The 22,384-nt window shown below is 36.3% G+C and overlaps 1 protein-coding gene across 4 annotated transcripts; it reads left to right on the plus strand.

The window, feature by feature from the left end:
- The first annotated feature begins 1,403 nt into the window (after positions 1 to 1,403).
- PDC (phosducin) lies at positions 1,404 to 21,577 on the plus strand. Of its 4 annotated transcripts, XM_032291140.1 has the most exons (5): positions 1,425 to 1,527; positions 9,104 to 9,234; positions 15,591 to 15,675; positions 18,544 to 18,695; positions 20,638 to 21,577. In XM_032291140.1, the coding sequence occupies exons 3-5, from the start codon at positions 15,615 to 15,617 to the stop codon at positions 21,163 to 21,165; spliced, it is 741 nt and encodes a 246-aa protein (XP_032147031.1). In that variant the 5' UTR covers positions 1,425 to 1,527; positions 9,104 to 9,234; positions 15,591 to 15,614; the 3' UTR covers positions 21,166 to 21,577. The 4 variants fall into 4 exon arrangements, with proteins under 4 accessions (XP_032147034.1, XP_032147033.1, XP_032147031.1 ...); XM_032291143.1 differs by lacking the exon at positions 9,104 to 9,234 and having other exon boundaries at positions 1,404 to 1,527; XM_032291141.1 differs by lacking the exons at positions 1,425 to 1,527; positions 9,104 to 9,234 and adding an exon at positions 2,423 to 2,470.
- Positions 21,578 to 22,384: the final 807 nt, after the last annotated feature.

Here is a 22,384-nt window from a genome sequence, read left to right on the forward strand (position 1 = left end):
AACTCTCTATACTTATGCCTATATCACATATTTGAACATATGACTACCAAACTATATTTGACAGTAACTTAAAACATATTTTTTAATGTTAAAACCACCATGACATTTTTTATCAACAAACTGAAATATTAAATTTGCCAACAGAAGGCATCTTTTAAGTTACATTTGTATTGTATCTGACTACATTCTACATTCTTTAGCTAAAGAGAAAACACTCAGTTCATAAAAACTGAGAGTGAATTGCCCTGAGAAACTTTTTAGAAACGCATATGTATAGCACACAAACTGGAACATGAAACCTGCTAAATGGAAGGTAAACATTTGACTTAAGGATGAAAATGAAAGTTAGTTTAGAAAATACTTTGATTTCTGGAAGAATCTCTATGAAACTATTTATGGTTGTGACTCTCTTAATTATTGTAAATTTTTATACTTTTCTCTATTCTTCAAATCAAATTCTATAATAACAAAATATATAAGCCAACAAAGTTCTGAAATGTGACAGGTTTCCTTCCTACTAAGAGAGTAATTAAATAACAAATTAATTTAGTATAATAAAACATAACTATTAAAATTTGTTTAAACACTATCACTGTTTAAATTGCATAAATATCCACTTAAAGGTTTGGGTGAAGCTACATATGACTAAATTTTATAATTTAAAAATCTAAATGTATTCATTTTAAGTGCCATTAATATTAAAAATTTTGTCCTCTTCCTAACTAAAAATTTCCAGTTTTAAGCTTAGAGTAAATTAAATCTCCTACTTTGGCAAAGTTAGATGAGAATTAGGCTGTGAGGAATGAAGATGTTAGGAAAAGATGGAAGAGTGAAGATATGCATCTACTTCCCCTACATCTCTAAACTCCATTAAAAAACAGCAGGAAAGGAATTTTTAGTGGTAAAAACCAGAAACAAGAAGAAGTGAAAAGAAGAAAATCTCAAGAAAACTAGAATCCAGAAAGCAAGTAGATCCGTAAATGACAGGCCACCTGAAAAAACTGTATTAAAACCCTGTAGTGAGAGAAGACGAAAACCATAGTATCTCTCTTACTCTTCCTAATGTTGTAGCAATCACAGCTCTTCATTGTGATTATCTTTTTACTTACCTGTCTCCCCCACTGGACCCACGACATAGGAAATAGGGTTTATTTTTCTTTGTACCATAGTGCCTAGCTACTGCTTGTTTCACACAAAGTAGGTTCTCATAGATGTTTATGAGACTAACGAATACAACTCATGTTACTGTGATAAACAAGTACTCATAATAATCCCTGTCTCTCATCCACTCGATGTGTTCTGTAAACTATAAAGTGACTACTCCTAGTTTGTTTGGTTTTGCCCTATTATTAATCAACAGGCCTCGCTAATTCTTTAAATCCTATTACTTGTTCAGAGCTATTTCTGCAAAGGTCATCAATATCCGGGGATCTTAAATCTAAGCTTAAACCTGCCGAAGTTCAAGAGGAGTTCAGTAGACAGGGATTCTCACCCACTGAACAAGGACACCAGGCAGAGACCCAAACTGTGAGTCCACAAGTAGTCTTCTTGATCATATAATTTTAAAAATTTTACCTTAGGGGAAAAATAATGATTCGCTGTTCATATATTACTGTGTTAATTTAAAATAGTTCAAAGTACATAAAGTATTAATTTCTCTACTATAAAGACAATTAAATACTGTGTATCTTCTCTCTTTAAGTGATTTGCAGCAGTCATCTTCACTAATAAAGATTCAGAGTTGTGCTCGCTTCGGCAGCACATATACTAAAATTGGAACGATACAGAGAAGATTCATAGTAAACATGCAATTTTGAGCCTGATATTCTAGACTGTTAAAATAAGACCATGACTGGCTAACTCATTTTGCAATTTTAAATTTCCTTTGAATGAAGAGAGAGCTGAAGGGAATAAATGATGATTCCTTGCACTTTATGTTTGAAGATTTGGCCCGCAAGTTGTGAAAGGGAGTGCAGTAGTTGCCCTTTATCCAAGAGGAATATGTTCCAGGACTCACACTGGATGCCTAAAACCATAGTAGAACTGAATCCTGTGTATACTACGTGTTTTTCTAAACATACATACCTGTGATGAAGTTTAATTTATAAATTAGACACAGTCAGAGGTTAATAATGACTAATAATAAAATGGAACAATTATAACAATATGCTAGCATTGTAATGTTTGCTCTTTGGGACTTTATTAAGTAAATGAGGGTTACTTGAACACAAGCACTGCGATAGTCAATCTGATAACCAAGATCGTAGTTCATACAGGGTGGATATGGTAGACAAAGAGATGATTCATGTCCCAGGCCACACAGAGCAGGATGATGTGAGATTTCATCAAGCTACTCAGTACACAGCACAATTTAAAACTTGCAAATTGTTTATTTCTGGAATTTTTCATTTAATATTTTTGGACCAAGACTGACCAAGGGTAACTGAAATCATAGAAAGCAAATCCTTAGATAAGTGAAGACTACCATGTTTATCCAGCGCTAAGGCATGTTTTGAGGCTTTTGTTTAGTAGTATGTTGCTGTTGTGGTTTGTTGGTGGTTTTTAATTTTTAAGTAGAAATAATGTTTGTTTCAAAAGTTTACTTTAGAAATTTAATGAAAGAGAAATAATGTTTTTAAAAGAAAATAACACTGAGAGTTTGTTGATATTTGTTAAATTCGGTAAAAATTTTCTTTTAGCTATTTTCTTCTATTTTGTTCCCATGGAGGTTATTATTATTACTAATAAACCGTACAGTTTGCATCATGAAAATGAGTGCAGTAATTGATTTGCAATGGAGTATTTTTATTATCTACAAAAATAGCTTTTAACTATAGCATCCATTTATATATATATATATATATATATATATATATGTCCTTTATATGTGCTACTTAGAATCACTTTAGATTAAAGCTAAAACTTTAGAGAGCATCTAATTCATCATGACAATTTCTGCCTAAATATTATGTTTATAAGTGGATTTGATATTATATAAGTCATTATCAAAATATAGTGAACCATTCATAATAATGTCTGCAGTGTAATTCAAACAATATGTACAGGAATATGTATATTTACAAGACAAAGAGATACCTAAAAAAAGTAACTGTTATAAATTTCTAACAATTCTATTTTCTCCAGAACAAGTAAAAGAATATCTGTACGTTGTAGTAGTAAACTTGGATAGGTGGATGTCTTTTCACTAGGAGCAGGAATTCGGTTACGACTTTTAAAGCTCATATTCCCAGAGTAAGTTTTTTTACTGATGATACAGGATAACAGATAGAAAATTGATGTTTGCTATGCATTCCTAGCATACAAATTGTTTAAAAGGCTCCCTACAACTCCCCTGCCCAGTCTCATTTGTTGAAAAAGCAAAACTACTTGAGTAGGGTAGAAACAGGAAATACTACATCTGTTCTACAGTGTCTTATATCAAAATTTCTATCATAGTTTTTCTCTCAAAGTTGTTAGGAACTTTATCTAGATACTGAGGGTGGGGGGAAATCAGGCATAAAGTAAGGAACATTTTCAATAGCATCAAGATGAGTGTTTTATATTTAAAAGAAAGAAAAACTAACATTTGCTGACGGCAGTCGGCAAATTTTCTAATTTGTTATAGCCATTTTGAGGACTGTGTGTCCTATATTCCACTCATGTGTCTCAAAATTTAATTTTAAAGAAAATGCTTATTATGATACCACAAAATGTAAAAGTTGATCTATCCCAAAATTAACAACTAACACAAATGCAGGTAGCAACAAAAATCCTAAGTTTGGTCTTACTCCATTAGAGAAATGAAATTCAACAAACATATGCAAAGCGTTACAACATAAATGCAAAAAGGAAAATCAAACAAAAAATCACTTATGATCTGCAAAATCATAGGTAGGGAAGACAATTCATTGGAAAACAAGTATGCTACATTCAAATTAAATAATCATTCCCATTTTCACTTAGGCATACATCTTCAGAAAGCCTTTTTACTATTTTTCAGGGCAATTTCATGGCTTTTTTTTTTTTTTTTTTTTTGAGACAGGGTTGTGCTCTGTCTCCCAGGCTGGAGTGCAGTGGCATGATCTCGGCTCACTGCAACCTCTGCCTCCAGGGTTCAAGCAATTCTCCTGCCTCAGCCTCCTGAGTACCTGGGACTATAGATGTGCACGGCCATGCCCAGCTAATTTTTGTATTTTTAGTAGAGACGGGGTTTCACCATGTTGGCCAGGATGGTCTCGATCTCTTGACCTCGTGATCCAGCCGCCTCGGCCTCCCAACATGCTGGGATTACAGGTATTAGCCACTGTGCCTGGTCTCATGTGCATTTCCTATGTTTCATGACCGCAAAATTAGTCTCCTTTCTATTTTGTATGTTCTTAAATGCCTTGTGGCAAACAAACGCTGCCAAAAATAAATCAAGATATTGCAATAAAGGATCTTAGCCAATAACGAAGTAGAAGAATATAAAAGATTTAAGAAAAAAATGTGCAATATGTATGTGACTATGTACACACATGCACACAAACAGAAACACACACACACATTCTTTGGGCAGGGAAGCTAACTATGCATAAACAGTGCATATATATATATTATTTCCTAAATATAATTTATATTAGTTTGACTATGTTCATTATTAATTTCAAATATTTGGTTTTACTATTTTTAGTTTTTAATTATTTACTAATTATCAAGTCTTTACTCAATACCTATTGTCTAGTACAAATAATGTAGAGTTTGCATAATTTCATTCATTTAATCTTCATGGGCCTTTTGAAGTAAACACTATAACTACTCTAATTTTACAGATGAGAAAGCTAAACCACAGAGAATTTTAGTGATTTGCTCAAGGTCACACAGCCAACAATTGGTTGAGCTGGATTTGAATCCGCATTGTCCAAGTGCTAATCACTATGCTAGACAGCCATTTGGAAGCATTGTAATATATAATTCCTGCCGTCACAAGAGGCTTAGTTAATCCTTTGAGGAAAAGACAAATATAAATAAATCAGAGAATAATTCAAGAAATTAATTGTTATGAGGCATCAAATCCCCTCTTTATTGATTAAAGCCTAAATACATCTCATACTTATTCTCAAGGTCATTAAATAAAATAGGGGCATGGAGTAGAACAAGAGGAAATTATGGCTTGGCCAAAATAATTAGATCCACCTTTATGATTTCAGAGACACTGAAGGTCTCCACAAGCCCAGTAATACTTCCATGATCTCACATGGTGTTGTCAAACCTATCTGATATGAAATGCTCCCCACTGATAATTAATTTTAGTAAGAAAGAAAAGGCAGAACTGCTTTCTATAGTGTCCAATATGACATTGGGGAAGATACTCATGGCAGGGGTTAAAACACTTCACATTAATGTATCTGTCACGGTGAGCACATTCGCTTGGCTTAGTTGATCAGATTAGCCCACAGTCACCTTGGAAAACAGGAAAGCAGAGACGTAAGGAGATGTATGGTTAGAGGTAGAGAAAGGTAGGATATAAAGCCCTGCAAGGGTGACCAGAATACAGTGTGACACTCTGTGAGGCACAGATCCAGACACCAAATGTAGATTTCTAACAACAGAATGAAGCATAATGTACATCCATGGAAAGATGTCGGGTATCCCATAGGTAGAGAGATAAGTTAATGTTTTGCTGTTTAACTTCTTTACTTTGTACTTGGGGAAACTAGGATCAGAATAAGACAGTGAAACCTTTCATTATAATTTGCAAAAAGAAAAAAGGTATGAGGATACATTTACCTGAACTTCAGCCCTTCTAAACAAGATAGATTATTTCTATTGAGCATCGCCCTTTTAGTTTGCTAAGGATAATAACAGTTATTGAAATGCTAAAAATATTTTTTCTTTGTATGGAAAATATTGCATGTGATATTTTTTAGATGTTCTACTACTTGATCTAACCTGAACTAAAGTGAGTACATATGCTCTATACTAAGTCTGTATACTACTCTTCTGATTCACTTTTTTAGAGAAATACACTTGATTTTACTGCAGTTAGTGTAGAATACTAATATTTTCCTTAGACATCAAAACAAGCCAGAAACTGGCCAAAGAAATAACTGACATTTACATTACCTAACATACAGGGGAATACTGGCCTATATTTTTGTGGGCTCTTCTGTGGCATCCCGAGATTGGGGGTCCACAGGCATGGAAAGAACTACTGAATAGTCAAAAAAAAAATGAAAGAGTTATTTTAGACATGCTTCATTTTCCTGACTGCAATTTTAAAGGGTAGGTGGGGAACCCTGAAAAATCCAGAGGCTCAAAGCTTTAGAAATTAAATAAAAGGCAGGCTATGGAGACACAGAAATAGTGGACAGCATCTGTGTAAAGTCATTCTTCGCAAAAGTCAGAACCAGGGGCTATGAACTGAATTATATTCTCTCAAAATTTATCCATTGAGCTTCTAACCTCCAATATAACAGTATTTGGAGATGGGGACTTCGTAAAAGTAATTAAAGTTATATGAGGTCAAAGGGTATGGCTCTGATCTCACAGGAGTACAAGATAGCAGGGAGCTAACCTGCTCTCCGTCATGTGAGGACACAGTGAGAAGGCAGCCACCTTCGATCCAGGAAGAAGGCCTGCACCAGAAGCAGCCTTACTAGATCTTGATATGAAGCTTTTAGCCTCTGGAACTATGAGAAAATTAGCTTCTGTTTATTAAGCCACACAGTGGATACTTTGTTATAGCAGCCCAAGCAGACAAAGGCACCTGGCAGCTGTGCTTATTTGTGACTTCTGACAAATAGAAGAGCAGCAGAAAGTTTGAGAGAGTGAAGTTTTAGTTTTCAAACATAAGCCACAAACTGATATTTTATACAAAACTTGGGCTAGATCATGAGAGGCTTAAGAAACAGACTTATTTTAGAAATTGATCTTAAAGATTTCTGAATTTGGACAGGCGCAGTGGCTCACGCCTGTAATACCAGCACTTTGGGAGGCCGAGGCAGGCAGCTCACGAGGTCAGGAAATCAAGACCATCCTGGCTAAGACAGTGAAACCCCATCTCTACTAAAAATGCAAAAATTTAGCTGGGTTTGGTGGTGCATGCCTGTAGTGCCAGCTACTTGGGAGGCTGAGACAGGACAATCACTTGAACCCAGGAGATGGAGGTTGCAGTGAGCTGAGATTGCGCCACTGCACTCCAGCCTGAGTGACAGAGCGAGACTCTATCTCAAATTACAATAAAAATTAAAAAAAATTAAAAACAGTGTCTAGAGTACCCAGCACATAGTAGCTTCCTTAAAAGTTGCTGCTGTCATTTATGAATTATTTACAACATATGAAACAATTATGAGAAGTGCGACAACAAATAAAAACTTGCCTCCGTCTTCAAAGAATTTACAATAGTGGAGAAAAACACGTAAAAATAAACACTATAAGTTGTTGTGGATGCTAGGAGAGAAGTCAGTCTATATCACAGAGTGATTAGATAATCCCAACTATATGAAAATCTACCAATAAGCTACAATAGCTAGTGTTGAAAGCAAAACTCTAGCCGGGCGTGGTGGCACATGCCTGTAATCCCAGCTACTCGGGAGGCTGAGGCAGGAGAATCCCTTGAACCTCAGAGGCAGAGGTCTTGGTGAGCCGAGATGGCGCTATTGCATTCCAGCTTTGGCAACAAGACTGAAACTTCATCTCCAAAAAAAGAAAAAGAAAAGAAAAGAAAAAGAAAGCAAAGCTCTTCTTAAGCAATACTGAGAATATACAAGTCAATTTAAAACTACATATTCTGATTAGATTAAACAGATTTGAAGTAACCAAGGATAATGATGAATGAAATGTTTAGGGGTAGATTTTTTTTAAGCCTTTTAAAACTAATGTTTAAAAATTTTACTCACTTTCTTTCCATTCTAGATCATTGCTATCTTATGTGAAACAGGAGAAACAAGCAGGACCATTTATATTTGTCTCATTTTATTTCTTGGTAATTACTAAACCATAGTTGGGAGGTGTTAGAATTTTCAGGACAAAGTTTGAGAAATGTTATCCTATATAAGCTATTATTTAAAAATATTAAAATCCTAAATTAAGAGGAAAATAAAACCCTAACTTGCTAAAATTCTATTTTAAGCTGTACTTCTCACCAATATCAAATTTTAGTATTACTTTTGAAGAGAGTGATAATATTATTTTAAGTGCATGTTATTCTGTCAGAGGTCATCCATGTACAATTTAACTTAAAGATTTTCACTGTAACAGTACTATAACTATTTAAAATAAAAAAACATACAAAATCACATATTTGTATACTTATGTGATGAGGAAAATACAGTAATTCTTTTGAACCAAAGCAAATCTTGGTGAAGGTAAGATTTTCACCTTCTGTCTTCTTGCCTTACTTTATTACCAATTTCCAATCACACAAAGATGTGCTTACCCAAAACCCTGTAATAATCCTATTGTAATTTTAAATGTTTCAGCCTAAAGTAGACATGGAATTTTTTAACCATGAAATAATATCATTGTAAACCAAATGTTGATTATATTTCTAAATGGCTGATACATTGTATGCACATATGTAAAAGATATATTTTTAATTTATTTAACAGACTCATAAAGCAGTTACTATGTGCTGAGATCTAAGCACTTTGCAAATATTCCAATTATATTACTTATACCAGCCAGGTGGCTCACACTGTAATCCCAGCACTTTGGGAGGCCAAGGTGGGCAGTTCACTTGAGGTCAGGAGATCGAGACCAACCTGGACAACATGGTGAAACCCCATCTCTACTAAAAATACAAAAATTAGCCAGGTGTGGTGACCCATGACTATAATCCCAGCTAGTAAGAAGGCTGAGGCATGAGAATCCTTGAAGCTGGAAGGCAGAGGTTGCAGCGAATGGAGATTATGCCACTGCACTCCAGCCTGGGCAACAGAGCAAGATGCTGTCTAAAAGAGGCAAAAAAAAATTACTTGTATAATGCTAATGTGCATTTTGAAGAGGATAAGTTTTTTCGGGATAATCAGAAAACCCCAGAGTGAGTTGATGACAGGACAAATTAATAGGAAGGTAGATGAAATCTATTAATAGCTAATAATAATCTACTTGTGTCTTCCTCTAGGTGCTTCATGCAGTGCAAACAAACACACTCATGTCTTAATAGTTTTCTTTCAATCTGCTCACTGCTTTCCTGGCAGTAAAGAGTAACAAATTTTGCTAATCCTTGTACTCTAACTCAAGAGGAGGCATTAGGTAAGGATGGACTCTGTCCTTTACTTAAACAGGCAACCCAGCTGATTTAAGTCTTAGTACTAGTGAGCACCATACTGGAAGAGTTTTGCTCTTCAGGTGATTCAGAGCCCAGGAAATGCCTAGCATTAGGATATTCTCAACATATATTAATCCAATCAACAAATAAGTTTTGCCATTAGTAACTGGATTATCTTTTCATAAAGGGATTCCTTGAAATTGGTGAAAGCCTTTTCTGGAAAAGGCATTTCTTTTTCCCAGTAGATTGTCAACTAGGTAAACAACAAGCAAGTCAAGAAGAAAGCTATACCCTGTGCCTTCAGCATTTGAAATAAAATTATTTTTAGATTTTCCTAGAGTTATGTATATTTACTGAGAATAGTAGCTACCACAAATTAACAATCCAGTCTTTAAAGAGACTGGATTGAGTCTCTATTTTTCTGGAAACTGAAGAGCTATTGAAATTATCAAATAAATTTCCATTTCTTTGTTCTGTAGTTTTCTTCAAAAATTTTCATGTTTTTTGAGATGCAAAATTTATTTTTAAATAATTGCAGTAATAAAATGGTTTTTTGTCCAGTAGTTTTTACTTATTTCCATTTTCCATTATGTTTTTAAATTACTAAAGCCATTATAATTCTTTATTATATTTATACTTACCTAAATATTGTAAAATTGATTGGCTTTCCCTTGACAGTCTTTTCTTGTTCAAGTAGAAAAAATCAAGTTGGCAAAGACATTTGACCTTCAGTGATTCTGGATAGGGATTGCAAAAAGAGAAACAAAATTGCAGAACCGGTCCTGGTGTTGAGACCAAAGGTAAAGGCAAAAGAGAAATCAAGAGAGGGTTCTGTCTTATTACCCTGTGCCTTGGGAAGCCCCCAAACAAACCAAATGCAGGATTGAAGTGTAAATCTACAGAAAACTAAGATAAATTTCAAAGTATAAACTGTGTGACATTAGTACTTAAAACTGACTTCAAAAGAAAGAGGCAAAGCAAAAAAAGTGAAAGAATAAAGCATAAAAAGAAGATAGTTTATCTACTACTGGTATGTCCTCCCTGACTTGAAAACTTCAGGAAAATCACAACTATCTGGACACCCGAGAGAATATGTTAGCATGCATAATAACTGAGTTTTCCAGATGGTCCAAAGCTAAACAAGGAAATGGGTTTCAGAGTGTGAACCAGATAGAATTAAAGAAGAGATTCTACATGAAGGCACCATGGAGTTTCATATAAATAAAAATCCAAGTGCTTTTAGTGATTTTCTATTTTATCCTCTCAAAAATACTATAACTGACAGGGAGTGGTGGCTCACTCCTATAATCTCAGCACTTTGAGAGGCCAAGGTGGGAGGATCTCTTGAGGACAGGAGTTCACCACTAGCCTAGGCAACATAGCAAAAAATAAAATTAGCAGGGCATAATGTCACACACCTGTAGTTGCCGCCACTCAGGATACTGAGGTGGGAAGATCACTTGAGCCCAAGAGTTTGCCGGTACAGTGAGCTAAGACTGTACCATTGGAGGAGATCCACCACGGCTGAACAGGAACAGCCCCCGAGTGCAGTTCCCAGTGAGAACAGCGCAGAGGGTAAGTGCTCACATTTCCAAACAAGTTTTCACTGCCCACAGACCAGGAGATTCCCTGGCGAAAAGCGCCACGAGTTTTCAGCATGGCGGTTTCAGCCGGTGCCGCGTCAGTGCAGAAACTCACACCAGTCTGGGCGGCCCTTTCGACTGGCGCCGCAGCTCAGCAACGCCTCTGCTAGCAGACCGTGACTAGACTACTCCGTGTGGGGCAGAGCATCTCTGAACAAAGGCAGCAGCAAGACAGGAAATTATAAAGCCGGCCTTCCTGGGACAGAGCACCTGGGAAAAGAGGCGGTTATGAGTTCCGCTGCAGCAGACTTAAAGGTACAGGCTAAGTAGCTCTGCAAGGAATGGCGGAGCTCCCAGCACAGCATTTGAGCTCCTATAAGGGAAAGACTGTCTCCTCAAGCAACTCCCTGACCCCGTATACCCAAAGAGACACCTCATAAAGGACAGACAGCTCAGGCTGACATCTGGCAGGTACCCTTCTGGAACGAGGATAGCAGAGGAAGAAACCGGTAGCAACCCTTGCTGTTCTGCAGCCCCCAAGGCTGATCCCCAGGCGAGCGGGGTCTGGAGTGGACCTCCAGCGGTCCTGCAGCAGAGGGGCTGGACTGTTAGAAGGAAAACTAAGAAGCAGAAAGAAATAGCTTCAACATCAACAAAAAGGAGGTCCACTTAAGAGACCCCATCTGAAAGTCACCAACTACAAAGACCACAGGTAGATAATGCCACTAAGATGGGAAGAAACCACCGTAAAAAGGATGAAAACACCAAAAACCAGAATGCCTCTCCTCCTCCAAGGGATCACAACTCCTCACCTGCTAGGGATCACAACTCCTCACCAGCTAGGGATCACAACTCCTCACCAGCTAGGGATCACAACTCCTCACCAGCTAGGGATCAAAGATGGATGGAGAATGAATCTGATGAATGGACAGAAACAGGCTTCAGAAGGTGGGTAATAACAAACTTCTTAGAGCTAAAAGAACATGTGCTAACCCAATGCAAAGAAACTAAGAACATAGAAAAAAGGTTAGATGAGATGCTAATGAGAATAAACAGCTTAGAGAAGAATATAAACGACTTGATGGAGCTGAAAAACACAGCACGAGAACTTCGTGAAGCATACACAAGTTTCAGTAGCCGAATCGACCAAGCAGAAGAAAGGATATCAGAGATTGAAGACCAACTCAATGAAATAAAACAAGAAGGCAAGAATAGAGAAAAAAGAGTGAAAAGAAATTAACAAAGCCTCCAAAAAATATGGGATTATGTGAAAAGACCTAATCTACGTTTGATAGGTGTGCCTGAATGTGATGGAGAAAATGAATCCAAGTTGGAAAACACTCTTCAGGATATTATCCAGAACTTCCCCAACCTAGCAAGGCAGGCCAACATTTAAGTCCAGGAAAAACAGAGACCACCACAAAGATATTCCTCAAGAAGAGCAACCCCAAGGCACATGCTCATCAGATTCACCAGGGTTGAAATGAAGGAAAACATGCTAAGGGCAGCCAGAGAAAAAGGTTGGGTTACCCACAAAGGGAAGCCCATCAGACTCATAGGGGATCTCTTGGCAGAAACCCTACAAGCCAGAAGAGAACGGGGGCCAATATTCAACATCCTTAAAGAAAAGAACTTTCAACCTAGAATTTCACATCCAGTCAAAATAAGCTTCAAAAGCGAAGGAGAAAGAAAATCCTTTATGGACAAGCACTTGCTGAGAGATTTCGTCACCACCAGGCCTGCCTTACAAGAGCTTCTGAAAGAAGCACTAAACAAGGAAAGGAACGACCAGTACCAGCCACTCCAAAAACGTACCAAACACAACTATCTGATCTTTGACAAACCCGACAAAAACAAGCAATGGGGAAAAGATTCCCTGTTTAATAAATGGTGTTGGGAAAACTGGCTAGCCATGTGCAGAAAGCAGAAACTGGACCCCTTCCTGACACCTTACACTAAAATTAACTCCAGATGGATTAAAGACTTAAACATAAGACCTAACACCATAAAAACTCTAGAAGAAACCCTAGGCAAAACCATTCAGGACATAGGCATAGGCAAGGACTTCATGACCAAAACACCAAAAGCATTGGCAACAAAAGCCAAAATAGACAAATGGGACCTAATTAAACCCCAGAGCTTCTGTACAGCAAAAGGAACAATCATTAGAGTGAATCAGCAACCAACAGAATGGGGAAAATTTTTTTGCAATCTACCCATCTGACAAAGGGCTAATATCCAGAATCTACAAAGAACTAAAACAGATTTACAAGAAAAAAACAAACAAACTCATCCAAAAGTGGGAGAAGGATATGAACAGATACTTTTCAAAAGAAGACATATATGAGGCCAACAAACATGAAATAATGCTCATCTTCACTGATTATTAGAGAAATGCAAATCAAAACCACATTGAGATACCACCTCATGCCAGTTAGAATGGTGATCATTAAAAAATCTGGAGACAACAGGTGCTGAAGAGGATGTGGGAAAATAGGAACACTTTTACACTGTGGGTGGGAGTGTAAACTAGTTCAACCATTGTGGAAGACAGTTTGACGATTCCTCAAGGACCTAGAAATAGAAATTACATTTGACCCAGCAATCCCATTACTGAGTATATACCCAAAGGATTATAAATCATTCTATTATAAAGACACATGCACACATATGTTCATAGCAGCACTGTTTACAATAGCAAAGACTTGGAACCAACCCAAATGCCCATCAATGGTAGACTGGACAAGGAAAATGTGGCACATATACACCATGGAATACTATGCAGCCATTAAAAAACGGTGAGTTCATGTCCTTTGTAGGGACATGGATGAATCTGGAAACCATCATTCTCAGCAAACTGACACAAGAACAGAAAATCAAACACCACATGTTCTCACTCATAGGTGGGTGTTGAACAATGAGAATACATGGACACAGGGAGGGGAGCATCACACACTGGGGTCTATTGGGGGTCGGGGGCCAAGGGAGGGACAGCAGGGTGGGGTGGGAGCTTGGGGAGGGATAACATAGGGAGAAATGCAAGATGTAGGTGATGGGGGGATGGAGGCAGCAAACCAAATTGCCATGTGTTTACCTATGCAATAATCCTGCATGATCTGCACATGTTCCTCAGAACCTAAAGTACAATTTTAAAACATAATATAAATAAATAAATAAACAAATAAATAACTGTACCATTGCACTGAATGAAGCCTGGATGACAGAGTTAGACCCTCTCTCTAAAAACTTAAAAAAGAAATACGAGGCCGGGCGTGGTGGCTCACGCCTGTAATCCCAGCACTTTGGGAGGCCGAGGCGGGTGGATCACGAGGTCAAGAGATCGAGACCATCCCGGTCAACATGGTGAAACCCCGTCTCTACTAAAAATACAAAAAATCAGCTGGGCATGGTGGTGCATGCCTGTAATCCCAGCTACTCAGGAGGCTGAGGCAGGAGAATTGCCTGAACCCAGGAGGCAGAGGTTGCGGTGAGCCGAGATCCCGCCATTGCACTCCAGCCTGGGCAACGAGAGTAAAACTCCGTCTCAAAAAAAAGAAAAAAAAGAAATACTATAGGCTTAGCTACTGGCTAAATTCATTCGCTTGGTGGGTACTGTTGTCATGAAAACTTCTTCCATGGTCTGGAGAGATGCTATTGAATAGTGTTCCTTACACCATCATTCCTTTTTTTTTTTTTTTTTTTTTGAGACAGAGTCTCACTCTGTTGCCAGGCACCAGGCTAGAGTGCAGTAGCATGATCTCAGCTCACTGCAAGCTCCGCCTCCCAGGTTTGAGCAATTCTCCTGCCTCAGCCTCCCAAGGAGCTGGAACTACAGGTGTGCACAACCATGCCCAGCTAATTTTTGTATTTTAGTAGAGACAGGGTTTCACCATGTTGGCCAGGATGGTCTTGATCTCTTGACCTTGTGATCTGCCCTCCTCGGCCTCCCAAAGTGCTGGGATTGCAGGCATGAGCCACCAAGCCTGGCCTAGACCATCATTCTTTAATGCCAATTCAAAGATTAGAGTTGCCAAATCATACTGAGAAAAATGACTCTATTGAATCTTGAATGGTATGTTAATTTCCAAAGTGGTGTAACGATTAAGAGTTGGCTCCAAAGTCAAATAATCTAGGTTCAAATCTTTGCTCCACCACTTATTGTGTAATCTTGGGCAAGTAACTTAAACTCCCTTCAGCTTCCTTGGTTATAACATGTCACTAACAATTGTCCCTACCACATATGGCTATGTGAGAATTAAATGAGTTTTGACAGATAAAATAATTTAAACAATTCCTGACACACAGTGAGTGTTCACAGCAAGTATATAATTATTAATGATTTTATTTTATATAATATGAAATAAATAACATTACTTCTTATATATTCAAATTTCATATATTATGAAATTAGGAAAATCAGTAATAAATAATATTCACTAACCACACAGACTTAACTGGAAGGCTTGAGTTAAAACAAGACAAATTATGAATTATATAAAATCCTTAAGTCCAGACATCTTTAATAACACATGTTAATGTCCTTTTACACTGCAGACAGAAACATTCTAAATACTTTATCATTTAGTGATTATCGTTAGCCTACTATGGAATCTGGCAGCAGGAGGCTATAAATATGCATATACCCATATATTTCAATACACACGTATGTATATATATATACACATATATATATATATATATATATATGCACATCCTGGAATTTATCTGTCATTATTATTTCTTTGTTCCATCTATAGATTATATCAAATCCAATCCCTGAAATGGAAGAAGCCAAAAGCCTAAGTTTGGAGGAAGACTTTGAAGGACAGGCCACACATACAGGCAAGCAAACTAGAAGAAAAAATAATTATTAAATCAGAATTAAATCTGGCAATATCTATTGTTCTTATTGACACTATTCAGTATGTACGTTAAGTAATATCTTTATATAAATTGTTAGACTAATTTAAAAAATATTTGAGTGGGCAAATTAATTTTTGAAATCAAATAATTCCTAACAGTTTTATTTAGAGGTATAGAGGAAAAAAACCACTAATTATTGATAATTTATTGCTGCCAAACTATCACAAGACCTCTTGTCTATGCTAGAATTAAGCCACTTTCCTCTCTCCTGATTGTACCTCACCCTCACTACAAACTTTCATTGTAAATAATATTAGACCAAAAGGCAAATAAATGTCCTTTAATTTTTATGAATCTAAAAATTTAAAGGGAATAAGATATTCCCTTAATTCTTTTCAATAAATATTTTTTGAATCTAAAAAAATAAAGGGAATAACATATTCCCTTTATTTTTTTGACTAAATAAATTTCAGTATTCCTCCGGAAAACGTAAAACTTTATTTTATCCAGAGTCTGTTTTCTTAATATGTTAAATTATGCTTGGCTATCTATATGCTACTCCTAAGAACTTAAAACTTAAATATCATGACTTAAAGTTAAAAATTCACATTTAACTCTATTCAATCTTATTTGAATGGTAATTTCCTATCTCTTTTAATTTGGGTTGAACCATCAAATTTAGCCAGAAGTTTGAAATAATTCATATAAGTACTAGCCAAAATGTGTGATTTATTTTATAATAGCAATGTGAGGAATACTTTCCTAAGTATGACAAAACAACAACAACAACAAAAAGACCATTAAAGAAAGGTTGGTAAGTTCAATTATAAAAAGGAAGAAAGGATGATGGATGAAGGGATGGAGGGAGGGAAGAACGGAAAGTGGGAGACAGGGAAAAAAATAAAGGAAATATCTGCTGTCTGGTAAAGATCACCAGAAACAAAAGTCAAAAAACATTTAACAAATTGAGTAAAAACACTGGCAACTCAATCGATAGTGTTAGTTTCCTAATATATATTAAGAGCTCCTACAAATCAGTAAGAAAAGAAACAAATTGCCAAATAGAACAATGAGCAAAAGACAGGACAGACTATTCATGGGGGAAAAAAGAAAAAAGTAACACAAAAAACCATAGTGAAAGTAAGTAAGTTTCATAACACATTTTTGGCACCCTCATGCATTGTTGATAGCAGTGTAAACTGGTACAATCTCCATAGGGGCAGCCTCACAATATCAAAATTAGAAATGTATATGCCCTTTGACCAAGGAATTGTACTTATATAACCATAAATATACCTGCACAGATTTCTTTAAAATGTATGCACAAGATTCTTCACTCAGAATCATATGTCATAGAAAAAAATGTAGAAACAAACAATGTAGACCACTATGAAATCGTTTAAGTAAATTATTCCATGTACACAATGGAACACCATGCCTCCATTTTCCAAATTTTCTAAAGGAAGAATGTCTTCGTGTGTATACCAAAAAAATCTCCAAGATATAGTATGAAACAGATAAAGCAAGGTAAGGAAAAATGTGTTTAATACACCACCATTTGTAGAAACCGGGAGCAAAATGGAGTCTCTTTCTTTCAACAAACATACACACATGTATATTTTGTATATACATAAAACATATCTAAAAATATTGATATGAACACTATATATGTACACAAATATCTTTGATTGCCTGCATATAATACAAATACATTCACGATAAATTTATATTAAATATGTATCATATATATAAAACAAAAATTATTAGGCAATATGGAGGAGAAAGAAGGAATACATTCACATATAGAATATGATATAGAATATGACATTAAGAGTGTAGATATAGCTAAGCTTTAGTGAAGGATAGTAGGTTTAATATTCCTTGTTTTAAAGAATTTAAGACCTTCTTAAATGAATAATGCTATTAGTCATCAGGTCAACTGAATATCAGAATTCCAGTTGAATCATCCTTTATTTAATTAGTTTTTCTTAAATCTGCCAACTGGCCAGGCACGGTGGCTCACACCTGTAATCCCACCACTTTGAGAGGCTGAGGTAGGCAGATTACTTGAGGTCAGCAGTTCGAGACCAGCCTGGCCAACATAGTGAAACCCCATCTCTACTAAAAATACAAAAATTAGCAGGGTGTGGTGGCACACACAGGGGAAGCACTTTAACCCAAGAGGTGGAGGTTGCAGTGAGCCAAAATCACGCCCCTGCACTCCAGCCTGGGCAGCAGTAAGACTCCATCTCAAAAAAAAAAAAAAAAAAAAAAAAATCTGCCAATCCTATTCTTTCTATGTTTGTAAAAGAATCTTAGAAAAATGGGATGGTTACATAATGATTTTCTTAGACATTTTAGTTTTGTTGAGGTCAGGCCCCCTGCTCACCAGTTGTCATTTACATACTATTGTTATTTTTGTTTCCCCAACATGCTGAGTTTCCTTTCTTCATACTGTAATGCCAATTTTAGTTTGTTGCTGAAGTTTTTTTCTTAGGTAATAAAAGTATTATTTTTTCCAAAATTCTAGTATCCTCCTTAGACTCTAATATTTAAATATACTAACCCCAACCTTTTGCCAGTAGTTCAAAGTGCATAATTTATATTTTCATTAGTGCAAATGTTTCTGAAAGATTCTTCACCAAAACCCATTTAACAAGATTAATGTGGGAGCATATTTTTATGAGCAGGGCAGTTTGAAATTTCTAGTCCAAAGAAGATTTTTTTTTTTTCTGATCCAGGAGATAATAAGTTTATTCCCATGGCAATAGTTACACAAGTTTCAATTATGCTAACAGTCCTTTTGAAAATAAAAGGGGAAACAATTTATTTGTAATTTCATTCCAGGACCCAAAGGAGTAATAAATGATTGGAGAAAGTTTAAATTAGAGAGTGAAGACAGTGATTCAATTCCACCTAGCAAGAAGGAGATTCTCAGGCAAATGTCTTCTCCTCAGAGTAGGAATAGCAAAGATTCAAAGGAACGAGTCAGCAGAAAGGTAAGATAATACAAAAATCAGTAACAAATAATTTACAATGTGTTTTCTAATCTAAATAATCACTTTAGACTATTAAAAATATATTGATTGCAATATTGTTTATGCTGGCAAAAAATGGAAATGAAGTGAATGCCTATTGTGGCATTCCATACTAAGAACACATACAGTTTTGAAAAGAATTAGTTACAAATACATGAGTTGACTTAGAGATAGTTTCACAATATGAGAAAGCGAAATATGGAGAATTCCATCTGGGGAATTGTAACAAATCTGCTCCATTTGTTTTGAAGGGATGTGAAGAAAAAATAGGTTTAAAAGTATTTTGAAACACGTAAAATACTAAGTAAATGTGACACAATTATTATGAAAAATTTTATGCTAAGGTTAAACTTTGAAAATGTATCTGAATGTGTACATATCCATATGTCTTAATATGTGACTAAAGCAAGTTTTCATACAAATGCTCAAACACATCGTCAAGTCAGATTTGTAAGTTTTAGTCTGTTAAATTAATAGAACTATGGCAGCAACTTAAGAATTATATGAAACATTAGAAATTTTTAAGTTTAAAAGTAAATTGGGAGAATATTATTATTATTATTACTATTACTATTTTGAGACAAAGTCTCACTCTGTTACCCCAGCTGGAGTGCAGTGGCGCAATCTTGGCTCGCTGCAACCTCTGCCTCCTGGATTCAAGTGATTCTCCTGCCTCAGCCTCCCAAGTAGCTGGGACTACAGGCACGCACTACCACGCCCGGCTATTTTTTGTAGAGATGGAGTTTCACCATGCTGCCCAGTCTGTTCTCCTGGACTCAAACAATCCCCCTCCTCTGCCTCCCAAAGTGCTGTGATTACAGGCATGAGTCCCCACACCCATCCTGGGACAATAATCTTAAAACAGAAAAAAATATGATAAGGAAAAGAATGACGACATTAGGGAAACAAACATAAGAAACAGAAACAAGAGAAAGAAGTAATGAAAGCATCATGAACTTTTATTTACTAAATCTCAGTGTCTTCTGTAAAATAACACTAATAATACCTATCTAAGAGGTTATTTGTAAGGATTAAATAACATAATCTATGGGAAGTGCCCAACACCCAGTAGGTTTTTTATAAACATTAGTTTCATGTCTTCTCAATTCTCTTCTACTTTAAAAATTGATAGCATTTGCTGTCTGAGAGGTTACATGATGATAAGGAGGCAGCAGATGATCCCAAATGGGAACCATTTAACTTCCATGGTTCTGAGCTGCTCCAGGTCTGTCAATCACACTATGGCCCATTGTTCCTTTATACCTGTTTTCTTTTTTGATTGGGGGAATGGGTACTTAATATTCTATGGAATACATTAATAATGGAGTAGCTATTATGAAAGGGCCTGTAGGTAACTTTCTATTCCAACTGCAATGAAAAGTCGCTATCTTAGAACATGGAATTTAGGTCTTTTCTTACTTTAGCCTAAACTAGTGAATAATAATAACCTGGAGTGCTTGTTAAAATATGGATTACTTAGCCTCACCCTTATAGGTTCTAATTCAGTAAGACTAGGGTGTGATGCTAATGCTGCTGGTCCAGCAATTAACCTCTTGGATGATCTGATGAACTCCAAATAGTAGGAAACACTATCTTACTTGAATTCCATCCCACATATTCCAAAAATATCAGTTTTAAGATATAATAGTGTTTATTGCTATAAAGAAAATAAACCAGCATAAAGAATGGAGAGTATGAGACGGGGACTTTTTAAGGTAATCAAGGAAGGTGACATTTAAACAAAAGCTTGAGTGAGATGAAAGAGAATGGCACATCAGGAGCAAAAGGTCCAGGCAGAGAAAACAGCAAAAGTTAACTCCTTCAGTTGAGAATGGGCTTGATATATCTGAGGAATAAAATTTCTGACTGAATAATTTCTATCATTTCCTTAATCTATTCTCAGATGAGCATTCAAGAATATGAACTAATTCATAAAGAGAAAGAGGATGAAAACTGCCTTCGTAAATACCGTAGACAGTGTATGCAGGATATGCACCAGAAGCTGAGTTTTGGGCCTAGATACGGGTTTGTGTACGAGCTGGAAACTGGAGAGCAATTTCTGGAAACAATTGAAAAGGAACAGAAGATCACCACAATCATTGTTCACATTTATGAAGATGGTGTTAAGGGCTGTGATGCTCTAAACAATAGTTTAACATGCCTTGCAGCAGAATACCCTATAGTTAAGTTTTGTAAAATAAAAGCTTCAAATACAGGTGCTGGGGACCGCTTTTCCTTGGATGTACTTCCCACATTGCTCGTCTATAAAGGTGGGGAACTCATAAGCAATTTTATTAGTGTTGCTGAACAGTTTGCTGAAGAATTTTTTGCTGGGGATGTGGAGTCTTTCCTGAATGAATATGGGTTACTACCTGAAAGAGAGGTACATGCCCTAGAGCATACCAAAATAGAAGAAGAAGATATTGAATAAAGAATCACTATGTCAATACCTCCTGTTTATCCTTTAGGCACTGGATGATGGTTTTGGTAGTATCCATATTGCTTTAGTGAACACAATATGGGCATGGCTGTTAATTTGACAAAAATTATTGATGCAACAATTGAACTATTAGCATTTCTTAGTATTAGTTATTCAAATTGATACAATGCTTCACTACAAAACACGGTTGTCTTCAGCAACATTATTAGTAGACAAAGAGAATGTGGCTAACACTATGACATTTTTCAAAAATCCCTTTCACATTATGTTTTGGCTTTTTTACTCCATGTTCCCTCCTCACTGTTATTATTATTTGGGCTTTCCAAATTACATTATTAATTATAATTTTATTTGTGTAATAAAAATAAAATCTCATGAGAAAATAAATTTTCTATTGGAAGTCTATTCTTTCTCAATTGTTACATTACCAAGGCCCTAAAACATCATGAAGCCCAAAATACAAAATATCATTCAGTAAAATTCTTACATTCCATCCAAAGAAACTTAGAAACACTGTGCCAAGTTAAAGTGGTATTTAAGAAAGGAAGCAAGATCTTTTTGTTCTCTGGGTAGAAGAATAATATTTAGGGGCAATAAAATTACAAGATTCATTTGTTGATTGCCTACTATGGGCCAGTATTTTATACATATAATTTCCAATTCTTAACCACAAATCTGTACCTAGATAGTATTTCTCCCATTTTATAAACAGTAAAACAGAGAATCAGAGAAGTGAAGTGGAAATTCTACTTTTATTTCCCTTGAAAACATCTGGAAATCTTTCCTCCAACACCAAAACATTTTGGAGACACAGTCTCTCATTGTTGCCCCAGCTGGAGTGCAGTGGCACAATCTCGGCTCACTGCAACCTTCGCTTCCCACGTTCAAGTGAGTCTCCCACCTCAGTCTCCCGAGTAGCTCGGATTACAGGCATCTGCCACTATACCTGGCTAATTTTTGTATTTTTAGTAGAGATGGGGTTTCACTATGTTGGCCAGGCTGGTCTCAAACTCCTGACCTCATGATCCTCCCACCTCGGCCTCCCAAAGTGCGGGGATTACAGGTGTGAGCCACCACACCCGGGCTAAAATGTTCTTAAATGAACAACGAGATGAAGAGCAAGATAAAAGAAATCCCTACATGTCTGAATCACAGTAGAGAAATAATGATGTGTGAGAGCTGACGTAATATGGGCTACAATTAAAGATAT

This window comes from Sapajus apella, unplaced genomic scaffold (genome assembly GCF_009761245.1).
Source record: "Sapajus apella isolate SASKATOON/1434 unplaced genomic scaffold, GSC_monkey_1.0 scaffold25, whole genome shotgun sequence".
In the NCBI taxonomy this organism is placed as follows: domain Eukaryota; kingdom Metazoa; phylum Chordata; class Mammalia; order Primates; family Cebidae; genus Sapajus; species Sapajus apella.